This window comes from Lutjanus erythropterus, chromosome 5 (genome assembly GCF_056507025.1).
Source record: "Lutjanus erythropterus isolate fLutEry1 chromosome 5, fLutEry1.hap2, whole genome shotgun sequence".
Classification (NCBI taxonomy): Eukaryota; Metazoa; Chordata; class Actinopteri; order Lutjaniformes; family Lutjanidae; genus Lutjanus; species Lutjanus erythropterus.
In genome coordinates this window covers 43021619-43039078 of record NC_139321.1, presented here as the reverse complement: position 1 = coordinate 43039078, position 17460 = coordinate 43021619, and the positions used below count along the sequence as shown (strand labels likewise).

The following is a 17460-nucleotide window of genomic DNA, read 5'->3' as shown; positions in this document are numbered from 1 at the left end:
CATTTTCTGTAATGTTTTAAACTATTTATTGTCCTGCTTTTAGCTTTTGTTTTTAAGTATCTCAAACACAATTTTAATGTTCTTTTAATGTTTCTATTTTAATGCATTTTCAAGTTCTGTAAAGCACCTTGAATTGCCTTGTGTATGAATGGTGCTATATAAATAAAATTGCCTTGCCTTGCCTTGCCTTGCAGGTAGAAGAGGCTACGCTCCTTCGTCGAAGCTGCTTCGTTATCACCAGCCAACAGATAACCCACCCCCTTCGCCACACCTGACTCTGCCTGAGGTTGTGACAGGGATCAGAAGACACTCGTATACCCCAGAGGTCCAGCCACTGACGGTCATGAGCCAGCCATGTTTCCAGGTGATTGATTTATTTACTGCATTTACATGAAAGAAACTACACAGTCTTCAACCTGCTGCATAAGTTTGCAATTCAATGAGGTATAAAACGATTCTCTTGAAACTCTTTTAATTCATAGCTTTTTAAAGGGATAGATATTTGAGGTGTGGTTGTATGAGGTACTTGTAGAGTCACCCATCATTTACACCAGGCGCGGCTGTGCCACGGAACGGCTGCGCCACGGCACGCAGAGAAATAGCTCCCATTCTAGTGAATGCTGTAATTTACACCAGAAGTGCCGCGGCGCGTCTCAGCAGCAACCCAGAAGCCTCTCGGCGCTCCGCTCCACGGAGAAAACGCGAGTATTATAAATAGCGAGTCTATTTTCGACAGATGGCGGTCAATTGACACAGAGCTGGTCGAACGGGCAGGAAGTCAGGCACGGAAAACAGGGGAGAATCCGGTTGATTTTCAAAATAAAAGACCCCGTGCAGACTTGCGATCATAAAGACAGACAGAAAATAAACAATTTAACTATGTAGCCTGCTTATCCATGGTAGAAGCACAAAGAGCAAGGAAAGAGGACTTAATCAACAAAATCAGAGCAAAGAAACATAATTAGATGGGCAAAACGCTCCGCTGCTGAAACACTTCTGAAACGCTGCTGGTGTAAATTGAAGTCGCGTGCATGACGGAGCAAAACTGCGGCGCAGCCATTCCGTGGCGCAGGCATGCCTGGTGTAAATCCCGGGTCAGTGTATTATCTACAATAGATGGTGGCCTTTGTGGCCCCCAGTAATAAGAAGCAGCAGGAGCAGGAAGCTAAGGAATGAACTGCTGTGGACTAGACAGGACAATAAAAACATTTTTTAAACACCAAGAAAAACAACAACCAGCAACAACAGACCACCTTTTCTGATGTAAAAAGCATGTTTAGCTACACATTTTAGTCTTCAGTTGGTTCATCATTTTATTTTATTTTTCATCTATTTAATATTAACCCTTCATTTTATTTAATTTCATTTATTGATTAATTTAATTGTCTTTATTTTGAGTTTTAATCCTACCTCTGATGCTTCTTCACTTAGTTATTTCTTTTAATTCCTGTTTTTAATGAGTTGTCCCCTTATTTTAGTTCTTTATGTAATTACAAAGTCATTGCTTTTGGTGTGTGTGGGCAGAAGGGGGCAGGGAGGTATTGATTTATTGTTTGAAACACTTTGTGTTACATTTTGCCTGTCTTAAGTGTCATACAAATAAAGCCTGATTGATTGAATTCACCATTACACAAGCCAAATATCACTCTATCCAAATCAACCACACTCCATGTGCGAAAAAAGTAATTTTACCTCACAAAACATGGGAGTTGCTGGTCTACAGCTGCCTTGATCTCTTAGTTTGTTTTTGGTATTGTGTGACTTCTGTGAATCCAAATTATCATTTTAAAACACAATGACATAAAAAAGTCCTAACAAATTGAGGACACAGTACACCAGCAACTCCTGTGCTATGCTAGGTAAATCAGTTTTCTGCTATGGAGGTTTGTTAATTTGGGGAGAGTAATATTTGGCTTGTATAACGACGGTTATACACATCCCAAAGATGCTTGATTGGATTGAGATCTGGGGAATTTGGAGGCCAAGTCCATCCATCCATCTATTTTCCTTCGCTCATCCGTGGCCGGGTCGCGGGGCAGCAGTATAAGCAGGGATGCCCAGACTTCCCTCTCCCCGGGCACTTCCTCCAGAGTGACATAGTCACTCCTGCGTGTCCTGGGTCTTCCCCGGGGCCTCCTCCCAGTGGGGCATGCCCAGAACACCTCCCCAGGGAGGCATCCAGGAAGCATCCGATATAGATGCCCAAGCCACTTCAGCTGGCTCCTCTCAACATGGAGGAGCAACGGCTCTACTCCGAACTCCTCCTGGGTGACAGTCCCTTACCCTATCTCTAAGGGAGCGCCCCGCCACCCTGCGGAGGAAACTCATTTCAGCCGCTTGTATCCGAGATCTTGTTCTTTCTGTCATGACCCAAAGTTCATGACCATAGGTGAGGGTAGGAACATAGATTGACCGGAAAATCGAGAGCTTCGCCTTTTGGCTCAGCTCCTTCTTTCCTACGACAGACTGGTGAACCGACCACATTACTGCTGCCGCCGCACCGATCCATCTGTCAATCTCACTCTCTATCCTCCCTTCACTCGTAAACGAGCTCCCAAGATACTTGAACTCCTCCACTTGAGGCAGGAACTCACCTCCACGTTTTTCTGGTTGAGAACCATGGCCTCGGACTTGGAAGTGCTGATTCTCATCCCAGCCACTTTGCACTCAGCTGCAAACCGCCCCAGTATATGCTGAAGGTCCTGGTTCAAAGGAGCCAACAGGACAACATCATCCGCAAAAAGCAGAGATGAGATCCTGTGGTCCCCAAACTGGACTCCCTCCAGCCCCTGGCTGCGCCTAGAAATTCTGTCCATAAAAATAATGAACAGAACCAGTAACAAAGGGTAGCCCTGCCAGAGTCCAACATGCACCGGGAACAGGTCTGACTTATTGCCGGCAATGCGAACCAAGCTCCTGCTCCGGTCGTACAGAGATTGTACGGCCCTTAGCAGAGGGCCCCGAACTCCATACTCCCGAAGCACCTCCCACAGAATGCCATGAGGGACACGGTCGAATGCCTTCTCCAAGTCCACAAAACACATGTATACTGATTGGGCAAACTCCCATGAACCCTCAAGCACCCTGCGGAGGGTATAGAGCTGGTCCAGTGTTCCACGACCAAGACGAAAACCGCATTGTTCCTCCTGGATCCGAGGTTCGACTATTGGCCAAATTCTCCTCTCCAGTACCCTGGAAAAGTCTTTCCCAGGGAGGCTTAGGAGTGTGATCCCCTATATTTGGAACACACCCTCCAGTCCCCCTTCTTAAATAGAGGGACCACCACCCCAGTCTGCCAGTCCAGAGGCACTGTCCCCAGCTGCCATGCAACGTTGTAGAGGCGTGTCAACCAAGACAGCCCTACAACATCCATAGACTTGAGGTACTCAGGGCGGATCTCATCCATACCCAGTGCCTGAGGAGCTTCCGAACTACCTCAGTGACTTCAGCTTGGGTAATGAATGAGTCAACCTCTGGGTCCCCAGCCTCTGCTTCCTTTACGGAAGGCGTGTCAGTAGGATTGAGGAGACCCTCGAAGTATTCCTTCCACCGTCCAATAATATCCCTAGTTGAAGTCAACAGCTCCGCACCACCACTGTAAACAGTGTTGGCAGGGCACTGCTTCCCCCTTCTGAGGCTCCGGACGGTTTGCCAGAATCTCTTCAAGGCTGACCAGTAGTCCTCCTCCATGGCCTCCCCAAACTTTTCACATACCCAGGTTTTTGCTTCCGCAACCGCCTGGGCTGCAGCATGCTTGGCCTGTTGATACCTGTCGGCTGCCTCAGGAGTCCCACAAGCCAACCAAGCTCGACAAGGCTCCTTCTTCAGCCTGACAACATCCCTTACCTCCGGTGTCCACCACCGGGTTAGGGGATTGCTGCCGCTGCAGGCACCGGAGACATTACAGCCACAGCTCCAAATGACCGCGTCAACAATAGAGGTGGAGAACATGGTCCATTTGGCCTCAATGTCTCCAACTTCCCCCAGGATCTGGTCAAAGCTCTCCCGGAGGTGAGAGTTGAAGACCACTCTGACAGAGTGGCACTCTGACCAGATGTTCCCAACAGATGTTCCCAACAGAACAGGCGGGCCACTCCTAAATTAATGTAGAGGAAACACTGCATTGTTCACCTGTCAGTGGTCATAATGTTATGCCTGATCGGTGTATGTTTTGCTGCTGACTCTGTCCACAGCAGTATATTGCTTAGCTTCTGTGGTGATGCCCTTCTCTGCTTGTTCAAACGGGGGGCATGCTGATTACAATCTACTCTAGCTAACACAGTTTCTATGGATAAATACCTCATAAAACCCCAGTTCAGATAATCCAAACTATCCCTTTAATGCTTTAAGATGTATACTTTATATGAGTACCACCGAAATGTTATGTGACTTAAAATAGTTTAATATTTTACAAACTAATTAATCAGTCAGCACATCTTAAGGCCTCATTAGTATTTGTTTTATTGCTAGGTTACTTTAACAGGGCACATATGAAGGTCAGACTGACTGTGACTGAGTTTAAATTATCTGACATTAGACCCCCAACTGTAAATGTGTGTGTGTGTGTGTGTGTGTGTGTGTGTGTGTGTGTGTGTGTGTGTGTGTGTGTGTGTGTTAATTTCCCAAATTAAACATTACAGAGTCATTGTGTGTGGAGCTGTAACTTAAAAATGTGACAGTGTTATGCTACAGAAGCATCAATCTGTCACGTCTGACTCTCTGTGTGTGTGTGTGTGTGTGTGTGTGTGTGTGTGTGTGTGAATGACAGAGAGAATCCTTACATATCCAGACATGTGTAAGTGTAATCATGGGTATACTGGAGTGTGTGTGAGGGAAAGATACTGTGCACATGTGTAGATTTGTGTGTGTGTGTGTTATTAATGGAAAGGTCCATAATTAGCTGTTTAACCTTGTAAATGGGTTATGATGTGAAGGGTTAAGTGTTAAATTATGCGGCGCAGTGCTGCAGGTTGAGATAGTATGTGTGTTGTGAGACTGATTTACATTTGTGTGAGTGTGAGACGGGGGTGTCACGGTTTTTAAGTTTGTGATCATTTACGTGGGTGTGTTCATGGGAGAGAGGGAGATTTAGGTGAGTGGATGAGAAAGCAGGATTGTGTTAGATATCATGTGCATGTGTGTGAGATATGCGTGCACACTGCCTGTTAAAATGAGTGATTGCTCTAGTGACCTTTATAGAAGCAGCTTTTTATGTTCCCTTTTATGCTCCTTCTAGCTTTTCATGCTCCCTCCTCCCAACGTCCATCCTGTCATGACACTGGTATACAAAATAGGCAGACACTCAGGCTCACCTTATCTTCACAGTAGCATTTTATCTTTTTCTCTTCTGCTATTTGCCACAGCAGAGAAAAACTGAGATGGCTGAGAAAAACAGAGATGATGTATTTCAGTCATCCTATGAAGGCATGAAGGTGTAGCAGCAACCTTAAGGTGTCAAATTAATCTTTGACTGCAACTTTATTTGTAATCTGTGAGAGTTGCATCTAAGGCTGGAACTACCAATTATTTTATTTGTCGATTAATGTGTTGATTATTTTCTCGATTAATGAATTAGTTGTTTCTTCAATAAAATGTAAGAAAATGGTGAAAAATGTCAATCAGTTTTTCTTAAACACAATATGTCATCCTCAGATGTCTTGTTTAACCCACAATCCAAAGATATCAGTTTACTGTCACAGAGGAATAAAGAAACATTTATTTACATTTAAGAAGCTAATCATCAAAAATCATGGAATTTTTACTTTTTTTCTCAAAACATTACTCAAATGATTAATCAATTTTTCTCCTTCTTCTTCTTCTTCTGCTTATTCTTCTTCTTATTATTATTATTATTATTTAATAATAAATTACTTAGATTAGTAGATTATAGATGATCCTTAGTTTCTGCCTCTAACTGAATAGATAAAACCTTAACTCTGCAGATTTATCTCATTTAAATTAGAGAAGACCCTCATGTTGACCAATTAGAATCCAGTATTTTGAGTACCAAGCCTTCACATTTGTACCTTAAAGGTCTCATATTATACCCCTTTCTGATAAGTTTTTATAAGTCTCAGAGGTCCTCAAAACATGCTTTTGAAGTTTGTTTCATAAAACACCACTCGGATCATGCAGATCAGTGTGTCTTTATACCCCTCTATTTCAGCCTCTCTCAAAACGAGCGGTTTCTGTGCCTGTAGCATTAAAAGCAAATGAGCTGTGACTAGTCGCGCCCCTCTCTGGAGGTGGGCGTGGCTTGAATCAGCCGGTCCTGCCTGCTATTAGGGATGTGCGATACCACTATTTTTCCTTACGATCCGATACCAAGTAATACCAAGCCTAATATCCCGATACCGATACTGATATCAATACTTTTAGACGTCTACTTGTGTATATGAAAATGATGACTTTTACAATGAACATCTGTGAATGTAATTATGAAAAATGTATTTTATACCTCTGTATAAGAATTAAATAAGTTGCCAAATATCACTTTGTTTTCTCTTTAATCAGAGCAATTGATTAGACTGATTAGATCTGTGCAAATCAACAAGTCAACTGAAAATCTGAGCAAATCGCATTTTTAAAAAATCTCTCAAAAAATGAAAATAAGAACAGTTGCTCTGACTTAGATATAATTCTTTCTGGACCAGACAGAGTGGTCAGAACTTGACAGAACTTGAACTTTGACAACAAAAGTCACATTCTACATTCTCTGTCATTTCCAGTTTATATGTTTTTGTTAAGAAACAACAGCATGTTGACATGATCCCCCTTCAGTCTGTTTCTTCTCTGGCTCACTAACTCTCCTGCCTTGGAAAATATCCGCTCTGAGGGTACGGATGAAGCAGTGATTCCAAGGTACTTAGTTGCAAGTCTGCTGAGGGACGGGAAGGCTTGCTCGTGGCTTTGCCATCAAAGTAATGGGTCCTGGTCCCTTGGAACTGGCTTTTCCTCCACATAGCGACGCATTTCAATAAGTGCATCGGTACCTGTTGTGCGGTGCTGTTGGGCTGCCAAAACCTGAGTGTCAAAATCTGCCCATATTCCTTTTTTCACTGGGGCAGAACTGGAAGTAGGTGCAGGACTCCCTGGTGAGGCAGAGCTTGGCCCAGGTGCTGAGGCAGCTGCTGGTGGGGCTGCAGAAGACACCTCTGAGGTTAGCTGATAAGTTTCCTGCATTTCAGTGAGGAGTCGCTTTTTCATGTTTTCTACATTGTCTTTGAATACGGAATACAAGGTTTTTAAACCTGACATCCAAGAAAGTGCTGGCAGCAAGACTGTGGCAGGTTTCAATCCCACAGAATCTGCGTTGACATTGCAGTGCCAGCTCTGCTGAAAGAGAGCTACCTTGACGCTCAGTGGCTGCAGTTGCTCTGTGAAGTAGTGATACAAGGGGGATTATTTTTGACACAGAGACATATTTTTCTGCTGAAACTTCTCTTGTCACCTCCTCAAAGGGTCTCAAGGCCTCAACAGTTAGGTGGATCATGGAGAGCTCTTCATCATTTAAACAAAGGGAGCTCTTCCCAAGTAGACAAAGGGCTGTGGTCACTGTTTCCCTCTGTTCATGGAGTCTCTCTAACATGTAGAAAACTGAATTCCACCTCGTTTCCACTGATTGGATCAATTTATGCTCTGCAACCTTCAGTTGTTTTTGGATCTGCTTCAGCTTCTCTGTAGCCTTTGCACTATGGTGGAAAAAGGAGACTATGCTGCTGCATTTTGTCAGGAGCTGAGCAACTTCAGGGACCGCCTTTATCCCATCTTTTATGACAAGGTTTAAGGTGTGAGCAATGCAAGGGTAGTGCTTCCACCCAGCCTTGTGAACAGCAGAAACTATATTAGCACCGCTATCTGTGACAACTGCTATCACCTTCTGAGTTATGGCCCATTCATCTGTTATTCTTTTGAGCTCTAGACTAATGTTGTCTGCTGTGTGCTGACCATGGAAACATCGAGTTTCCAAAACAAAGTCTTGCATTTGCCAGTTGTCAATGAAATGACAGGACACAGTCAAATATGCTTCTGTGGTCCTCGAAGTCCACATATCTGTTGTGAGAACCACACTGTGTGCACGTTGTAGAGCTGCCTTTACTTTCTCTTTACAGCTGTTGTACAACTCTGTAATTGTGCCTTCCATCACATGTTTGCGGCTTGGGATTTTGTAGTGTGGATCAAGAGTCTTAACAAATGCATTAAAACCTCTGTCTTCTACTATTGATATTGGCTGTAGGTCCTTCACGATCATTTCTCCCAGACTTCTTGTAATCTCTGCAGCTCTTTGGGAGTCATCTATGAAAAATAAAAAATATTTTTGATGTACAAGGAAGTCTTTTTATGGGAAGTATAACTCCGTACAACCAAAAATAGACTAAATAGCTGCAGGTTTACTTGAAATGTGCCAATTTATGTAATAGAGTTTAATTATACAATGCATTATCCAACCTTTGATAAAAGTGACACTGAATTGTGTTAAGATGATGGCAGAAATACAAGTTAAATTTACTACATATTGTTCAGGAAGGTAATCACTAAAATAATAAAAAATGCTAAATTGACAAAAATACATTATTGTATTTTACGTAGGCTAAATTTATCTAATCTACGTGTATATGCCTGTGATGGGCACTGTGATGTATTTTAACTATATACCTGGATATTGCCTGCCTCTCTGAAGGGCTTCCATTATGGAGGTCTGTCTCGTTCTGGCGGCAGGTGTGGAGGCATTTCCCTGTGCTCCCTCCTCTCTCACACGCTCCTCTGCTCGCCTCCGCTGTAACTCACTGTGCTCTTCTATGTGATTCAACTTCAAATGTTTGTTTAGGTTTGTGGTGTTGCCACAATACCTCACCGACTTTTTACACGAGTCACATCTTGCTTCACTTGCATTTAGTGGAGTGAAATAACACCAAACGATACTTCGTTTTCTTTCTGCCATACTGCAGCTTCTTTCTTTCTGCCCTGTGATGTTATTACTGACAGGACTGCTGCCGTGTGTGCGTGTATCCGTGTGCGTGAGCGCCAAGCATGAGTAGAAAGCGGAAGGCAGAAGGAAAAGTAGTTCTTATATCCTGACTACAGATTTCACTTTTTACTCTTTTAGAATTGATTAGAGATTCGGTGTCATAAAAGCATTAATATTTCTTGTGAAAGCGGACTTGGGATCGATATTTTGATGTGAAGATCGATTCTAAAAAACACATGTCTAGATCGGAAGTATCAATATTTCTAGATCGATACGCACATCCCTACCTGCTATGTTTACGCTGAACACCATGACGGACATGGCTGCTGTCAGACGCGGTACAATTCAAACATCAATTTTGATCCAGAATGTGATCCAGAGGAGGCTCCTGCAGAAGTTCAAACACTGCGGATGTTGTAGGACGTGTCTGAATGGTAAGTCTACAACTTTGTGTGCCTTGGTACTTTACAGTTAGTCGATGTGTGTGTTGGTACAGCGTTAAAATGTAACTAGCTCGGTAGCTAATGCTAACTGTAACTCACTCCGCTTGTTCATTATTGAGGGAAATTTTGGCGAATAAGTGACATAATTTGTGAATATAGTTAACCGTCATGTCTCCGGTGAGACACGTTAATACTGTGGACAAAGGACCTCTACAAGTGTTACAGGTGTCCCAATTACTGACATATTTTGACGATTGCTGACAATAATTATCTTTGTTTTACAATATTCTGGGATGACTATCAAAATAGTCCTTTATGTAGCCACATTTTTTTTTATCATAATACTGAACTTGATTTAGTATATATTAAAAAATTCAGTCTGTCTGTATAATTTATTATCATTTTATCATCAGTTTTCAGACGTCAAGGCTGTGTGCAGTGGTTGGTAAACTACACTGTGCTGTCTCCACATAATGTGCAACAATTTACCTGTTCCAATATTATGTATTTGAAATTTACCAAAGCTTCCTGCTCATCCATCACAGCTTGTCTAATGTCTTTCAGGTTTGAATTTCATAGGCCTTATATTTTGTTGAAATATTTACATTTTTCTAAATTTTGTGGATATGCTCACAACAGATCTTAGAATAGACTCTGGATGAGCTGAAAAATTATTTTACAATCAATATTTTGCGTCATTTATTATTATACTCTGTGCAATAATAATTCAGTAGTGCAATGCAAGGACTACACTGGCATCACAACTACATAATTTATTTATATGAGCATTTAAATCAACCAATGCTCTTATTATAATACATGTATCCTATAACACTTGTCCACATCTTCAGCATACTGTTTTACACTAGTATGTGTACCACTGCTGTATATATTGTTGTACATCACTTACATACAAATGCATATGTTTACATATTCTTACATGTCTTAGTTTTTTTTTCTACTGTTGTATATAGTTTAATTCACAATGCACATGTTAACTAATATTTTATTTTTATTTCTTAAAAGCTTTATCTCTACAGAATATTTTCATCTTAATTTCTATATTCTATATGCTTATATTTGTAGAAATATATGTACATACTTATATTCTAGTCTTCCTTGAATGAGTTTAACTGTAACACTACCAATTTCCCTCCTGGGATCGATAAAGTATATCTGATTCTGATAAGACATTGTATATTAAGCAGGATAATGTACAGTGAGCAGGTAAGTATTGTAAAATAAACCTCTTCAGAATGAAGTAAGACCCTCTGTTTTGTGTCAGGGTCCTGCATCATTCTGTCAGGGTTTATTTCATGACACTGACAGAAAAGATTTTCACAATATTGTTAGTTGTATTTATGAAGATAAATATGTCAGATTTTTTTACAGTTTGCTTTACATTACTTAAGTTGGCATAAAATTATAGTGTTCACTAAACACCATGAATGGAGAAGCACACCCCAAAATAAACACATACTGTTCATATTAAACATGACTTCACAAGAGACAAGTTTTACACATACTGTGAGGCATTTATTGAATCGCATATATCACATCGTATAACATGTCAAATGATGTACCTCATGATGTATCATCCATGACAGTAAACTGAAAGATTCACTGAATCCATTTGAAAAAAAAACTTTGACACATCAAATATTGATGTTTTTGAGGCTAAACTGTTAACTGGACATCTTTTCCATATGTTTCATTCGTTACAGGTATCAGCCTATAGGTTTCCTCGTCAAAGCCTGTCTGGTTCTTAGGATTCGCACCATGTTTCCTGACGCCCAGGGCCTCTATGTTGGATTCAGACCTCCTCTTAGTTGAACCAGGACACACAGCTAGCGAAGACTTTCTCCTTGTCTGGCTCCTCATACTGTGGACTCAGGTCCTCTGGATCTTCATCCCTGTCTGGCACCGGGTCCAGAAACACTTTCTCAAAGATGAGGTTCATTAAGTCTGCCACATATCCTGTGCAATATTACACAAAGATTTTGTTTAGACTTCAAAAAAGTCAGTGCATTATGTTTATGTGTGTATTTATATAAGTTATTAGTTTTCTATTTTATTTCCTTTTTTTGTTGAAACCTTTACAACAACTGTTACAGTGATACAGTAAATACAACATGTACATGACTTAATTTTAGTTACAAATAAAAGAATATAACAATTACAAAACATGGGCTCAGTCTTCACTGGTTTTGTTCTGCAGGCTCCTCTCATGGTCTTTGGGAAGTGCAGTTTGAAGAGTTGGTCTCCACCAGATGTGATGTGTGGTTTGTCAGCAGGTTCACTGATACATGACAGCCAGGCAGAGTCTGAAAGTACAGCAGTACAGAGAAAATCAAAGATGTAAATAATGAACAACTGTAAATATTTTTTACAAATTAAAAGTAACCACAATTTCATTTACCTGCACAGCATTCCAAGAAATGGAAACACTAAGAGTCTTTCAAATGCCACTGAGACAATATATGCAATCATACACTGCTATGGGCCTAATATATTTATAATAACAGCTGATGTGTGTGACTTGGTCATTGTTACAATGCCGTTTTTGTGAGTAAAAACTGATAACTCATGTAGTCATATGATTTTATGAATTGTATTGATATCAAAGCAAAACAGTCATCATTATGGACGTGTCCCTCTCCTCCTCCTGCATGTCCTGCACCCCCACTGTGTTGTTTGTAATGTAATGCAGGACTACTGTTACCGTACTGTTGTCCTTAAGTGCATCAGTGTTGAAGCACCGTAAACACTGAATAGAGGAGGGGGTGATGTTGGTGAGGAAGCTGTTGAACCGGAGAAATTAAACTTATTTTCTGATTATTTTGGTTCTTACATTCTAAGCACAGATAAACACAACTGCATACCTGCACTAATCACAACGCCTGATTTAGTCTGAACACAAGTTTCTCAGCTTGATTTTGCAGCAGGTCGCTACACATTTCAGGTATGAGAGACTTGGTGCTAATCTAAGTTACACAGCAGGCAGAGGAGAGAGGAAGCGTCCATAACAACAGAGTCGATAACACAAACCCAGCAGTATGAAGTCACACAAAAACTGACATGAAAAGCAGTCACCAGCATCCAATTTACTATTCTCTTTAGTTAACTGGCTTCATATGAGGCTTAACGTTCAGATTATCTTGACTCTCCCTCAATATTATACTCCAGCGTGTGAGCACACAGTAGATGCTACACATATTAGCCGCGATGCTAACGGCAGGATGAGCGGCTAAATACACAGTAAAGCAGCATAAAGATGATAAAACTTACCGCTGCCATGTCTGCAGTTATGTCACAGTCGGTACTGATCCATCCTTAAGCTTCAGTTTTGAAGTAAATCCTGCTTTGTACCGACCGTCGATGAAGAAGCAGTCCGAAGTAAAATGGTTAGCACCCGCACACACACGCAACACTTTACCGGTGTTGTGAGGACATTTTACTTAAAAATAAAATTAATAAATGAATCCACTGGGTCTTCTGTGGGTCATATGACGGGAGTAAATGCAGACATTTGTGCTTGTTCCTGCAGCCAACAACAGAGGACTTGTTGTGCTTGTGCTATGACGTCATAGCCGGGCACAAATCTAAACGGAGCGTTTTGGCCTACATTCACTGAAAGGTGGAGCAAGCACGAGAGGGAGAGAGAGGACTGTTCTCATATCAGGGGAGTTTGAAGGCAGGCCGGGGACACATATTTTCACTGGAAAACCTTGAAAAAGTGCATTTTGCATAATATGTCCCCTGAACAAAGCAATGAAAAACATATTTTTTCTTTACAATTTTTCCCTTGGGGCAATGATACACAGGGATTAGTAAAACCACAAGAGCACAAAGTTAACATTAATCCAAAATTCAAGGGCCTGAAGCATGACACTACCACTCTGCTGAAATAATGATCTGGCAAGGACTGGAGAGAAGCGCTGGTATTTTATGCCACAGGGCTGATCAGTGGATGGGTCTCATTTGGGCTGCTGGGACCTGGGGCAGGCTGCACCAACTGTTCTTAACTACGCCAGGTCTTAACTGCTAAGTCAATCTTACCTAAGACCAGTCTTTAGAATGGACTTCAGGTCAGTTGCACCAAGCATACTTAAGCCTAGTCTTAACTGCATCTGGTCTTAGCAATGCGCGTTCATGTGAGTGCTCACATTACTGCAGTGATTGCCTAGCAGCATGTGGTGCTATGATATAGATACAATGTCCAGCAGATGCTGTTGGAAAAATATATAATTCAATTGGAGACTGAAACTAAAAAACTCCTGACACAGCAGGAGAAATTGGAGCTGCAGAAACAAAAACTGTCCCTGGAAATAGAGTTTCTCCAACAGCAGTTAAATAGGCTGCCCTCTCAAAGGGATATTTTTCAAGATAAGGAGCGGTCTTATGTTATTCTGAATTGAACATGATTACTACAACAGCAATATAAAATACTTACAGTTCAAAAAAAAAAGTCTGTGATTATTAAAATGTTTTTTTTACAATCAGAAAATCTAATATGATCCATAAAATATTTACAATTAAACACAATCTGATATAATCCATATGATTATTTACACAAATGTAATAATATGCAATCAATACAATAAAAAAGTGGTGTTGCCCGGGGAGGGGGATTCTCTTGGTGACACAGATGTTGTGTTGTGGAGGACAGTGTGTGCTGTTATGATGTTGCAGACCCTCTCAGGATGTATCTGCATTTCCCCATGAAGACAGCGAAACCTAGAAAATACAGCGAAGGATTATTGTAAGGTCCAAATTTCTCATTTTGTGTTGTTTTGTTTTGTTTTTGTTTTATTTTTTTCTTTTTCTCTGCTTCTTTTATGTTTAGAATTTACACAAGGTGATAATTTGAAAGAAAAAAGTGAAGGATAGCTCTGTTGTGTGGTGACCTGTCCTAATCAATGTGTCAGCACCACCGACAGCATATTTGTCTGTCTCCCTCTGCCCTCGGCCCACTTCGGACAGTGATGCTCTCCGTGGTGCTGACAAGTTTATTGCAAAGCTGTCTGAGATATGAGCCAGCTTTAATCCAAACTTTTTTTGTTTACTTTATTTTGTTTATTTTTCTCATGCGTCACGTTTTTTTAAAATAATATTTTTATTTAATTTTCATAAAGAACACAGAACAGTACAGCTCCGTAATAGCATGACAGAGGACAAAAAAAGAAGAGAAATAAAGCAAGTAAAAATGTCCCTTCATATTCCCCACCACAGAGACAGATGACATGAGATGCAAAAGTAAATCAACAAGGTTACCCTGGTTACAGAATAAACAATTTAAAATGACAGACTAGGCTGGTTCAGTAAATCCTTGCAGTGTAATGGATGAGAGTGTTGGTCCAAAGTACTTTAGGTAAGGGCTCCAAATTTTGTAGAAAGTGTCCACAGAGGAATGAAGCATACATGAAATGTATTCACTGGGCATACACTCCATTATAAGACTGTGCCACGACTTTTTAGTTGGAGCCATGTCTTTGATCCAAAAGAGCAGAATATTCTTTCTAGCAGCAAAAGTCAGCAAATTAAATAATCTCTTGTGTTTGACATTTACAATGTTATGATCAGTTAAGCCAAGAAGGAGGTACACAGGATCCAGCTCTATTCGAACACCAAAAATAATACACAATTCATCCACAGTATCTTTGTAGCTTTACACATGACCAGAAACAGTGAATGTAATTACCAGTCTCAGAGTGACACTTCGAGCACAGCAGGGACACATTTGCATCCATTTTGTTTTTGAGAACGGGCATTATGTGAGTCCGATGCAAAGTTCTGAACTGGGTAGATTTGGATTGATTACAAATAGATATTTCCATAGCATTTATCCACACCTCCTGCCAATCTGAATCATTGATAGAGATGCCCAAGTCTCTCTCCCAGGCCTGCTTAGTTGCTTGGGAAGTTAAGTGTGAATTGGAATTTAAGGCTCTGTAAAATACACTAATGCATTTTTTAGACACTTGTAGAGACAGGGCTCTTTCTACATGTGAAGTAGCATTATCGGTTGTTAAGGTGGTATCTTTAGTGATGAAATGTCTTATTTGTAGATCCCTAAAAAATTCTAATTTTTGTAATCTGTAACGCTGCTGTAGCTGCTGAAATGATAATAAAGTCTGTCCAGCAAATAGATCTCCCTGCTTTGATAGCCCCTGGTTGGCCCAGGTTTTAAAGCCCCGATCATGACAGCCTAGGAGAAAATCTGCCCCCCCCAGGATAGGAGTAAGAGGGGAAGTCAAGTGGGCACGACCCTAAATAGTGCAGGTGAATCTCCAGGCTTTAACTGTACTTAAAGTGATAGGGTTGGTACAAAGGTCCTTAACAGAGTCAAAGTTTCTGATAAACAGCAAATTCCACAAATGACATTTAGACTGGGAAGATTCAATGTCAAGCCAGATGGAGGCAGGGTCAAGCTTTAGCCAATCCACCATCACCCAGAGGTGTGTTGTTAGTTGATACAGTCTCACATTTGGTTCGATAATAAAATAGGGATCATTTGCAGTGGATAGAGTAGTCTAGGCAGGATGTTCATTTTGATGAGAGCAATCCTACCTAGCCATGGAAGAGGTAAGAGGGCCCACCGATTTAAATTTGCCCTTATGGCGTCCAGAAGAGGAGGGAATTTAGTTTTATACATCTGATCATAAGAGGGTGTTATAAACACACCCAAATAAACAAACCCAGAGGGTGACCAACGACGAAGGAAAGGGCACTGACAGGCATGGGACAGAAGTTCACGACCCTAGTGGCATGGCCTCAGATTTTGCAAAATTAATTTTATACCCTGAAAAAACACTAAATTTTGAGATGGTCTGGATCAAGCAGGGAATAGAGGTTTCAGGTCTTGTTAAAAAAAATCAACACATCATCCGTATACAAAGTAATTTTATGGTCCTTCCTTCTGACAGGAATACCAGATATTAGAGCATTAGTGGCTCTATAATGTGGCTCGATAGCAACATCAAAAAGCAACGGGCTAAGAGAGTCACCTTGTCTATTCCCACGGTGTAGGGGAAAGTTGCTAGATGTCAGCCCATTAGTCAGAACTGCCGCTGCTGGAGCATTATAGAGGACACGGATCCAATTAACAAAATTTTCACCAAACTTCAGTTGAACTTCTCAAATACATAAAACAAGTACGACCAATTGACCCCTGTGTCTGCTTGGAGAGTCCGTCTGTCATCACTTCTCTGTTGCTTGTCCGTTGTTGGCTGGTCTGCCTGTCCTCAGCTCAGACTCCTCCACCTGGCCCCGACTTTCCTGCTGCCTGTCCCTGGTCTGCTCTCCTCAGTGACTAATTGTGGGCTCCTAGCCCTAAGAACTGATTCCTGTGTGTCTTCATCTGCCCACACTCCTGTTTTGCCTTTGCTTCATTATAGATCATTACCTATTATCCCAGTTGTTGAGTGTGCTGCACTTGGGTCCAGAATACACCCATAACAGTGTCAAAGGAATGAACGGCAAAAACTTCTTGAATCAAGACTAGCCGAATTGGTGAAACGCTACATATCAAGTCCAAGCCCAAAGGTAATGATCTTTAATGAATCAAAGGCAAAGTGTGAGTCAGTGGGATGAAGCCCTCTCCAGACATCCGAATACCCAATATCATGACATATAGAGGTGAGCACCCTGGCTTGCTTTGAAGGAGGAGATACACCAGGTGGATGTTTATCAAGAGAGGGATTGTTAAAATCTCCTCCAACAAAGGAATTCTCAACTACCAATTCTGCAAACTCCACAAAGGCCTCAGAGAGAAAGTCAGAAGAATAGCCTGGGGGGCAATAGAGGTTCATAAGTGTCACAGCTTTACCTGAGAGTACTCCCTTAACAATTACATAGCGGCCCTGGCCATCTTTAACACATTTAAGGGACCTGAAAGAAATATTTTTACTAACCAAGATGGCCACACCCCTATTAAAAGAAGAATAGGAAGATGCAAAAACCTGCCTCACCCAGTTCCTTTGCAATTTGATATTGTCCTAGAGACACCCTCTTTTTTTCAAAAAATTCTGCAGCCCTCTTAGCAGGCCT

At 41.3% G+C, this 17460-nt stretch overlaps 1 protein-coding gene and 2 long non-coding RNA genes across 3 annotated transcripts in view; 1 reads left to right on the top strand and 2 right to left on the bottom strand.

Moving 5' to 3' along the window:
- The window catches only part of arhgef37 (Rho guanine nucleotide exchange factor (GEF) 37), a 76592-nt gene that overhangs the window by 39802 nt on the left and 19330 nt on the right, over nt 1-17460 (top strand). Inside the window, exon 13 of the mRNA XM_084719836.1 lies at nt 195-364. Coding sequence (XP_084575962.1) covers nt 195-364 — 170 coding nt within the window. The remainder of the gene's footprint in view (nt 1-194; nt 365-17460) is intronic.
- LOC146327318 (uncharacterized) overlaps nt 1-17460 on the bottom strand; it is a 195909-nt gene that overhangs the window by 170664 nt on the left and 7785 nt on the right. The window lies entirely within an intron of this gene.
- Nucleotides 11268-12935, bottom strand: LOC146327319 (uncharacterized). The gene is made up of 3 exons (XR_014770631.1): nt 12700-12935; nt 11592-11735; nt 11268-11388 (listed from the first exon to the last, which is right to left on the bottom strand). It is a non-coding gene; the product is annotated as an uncharacterized LOC146327319 (long non-coding RNA).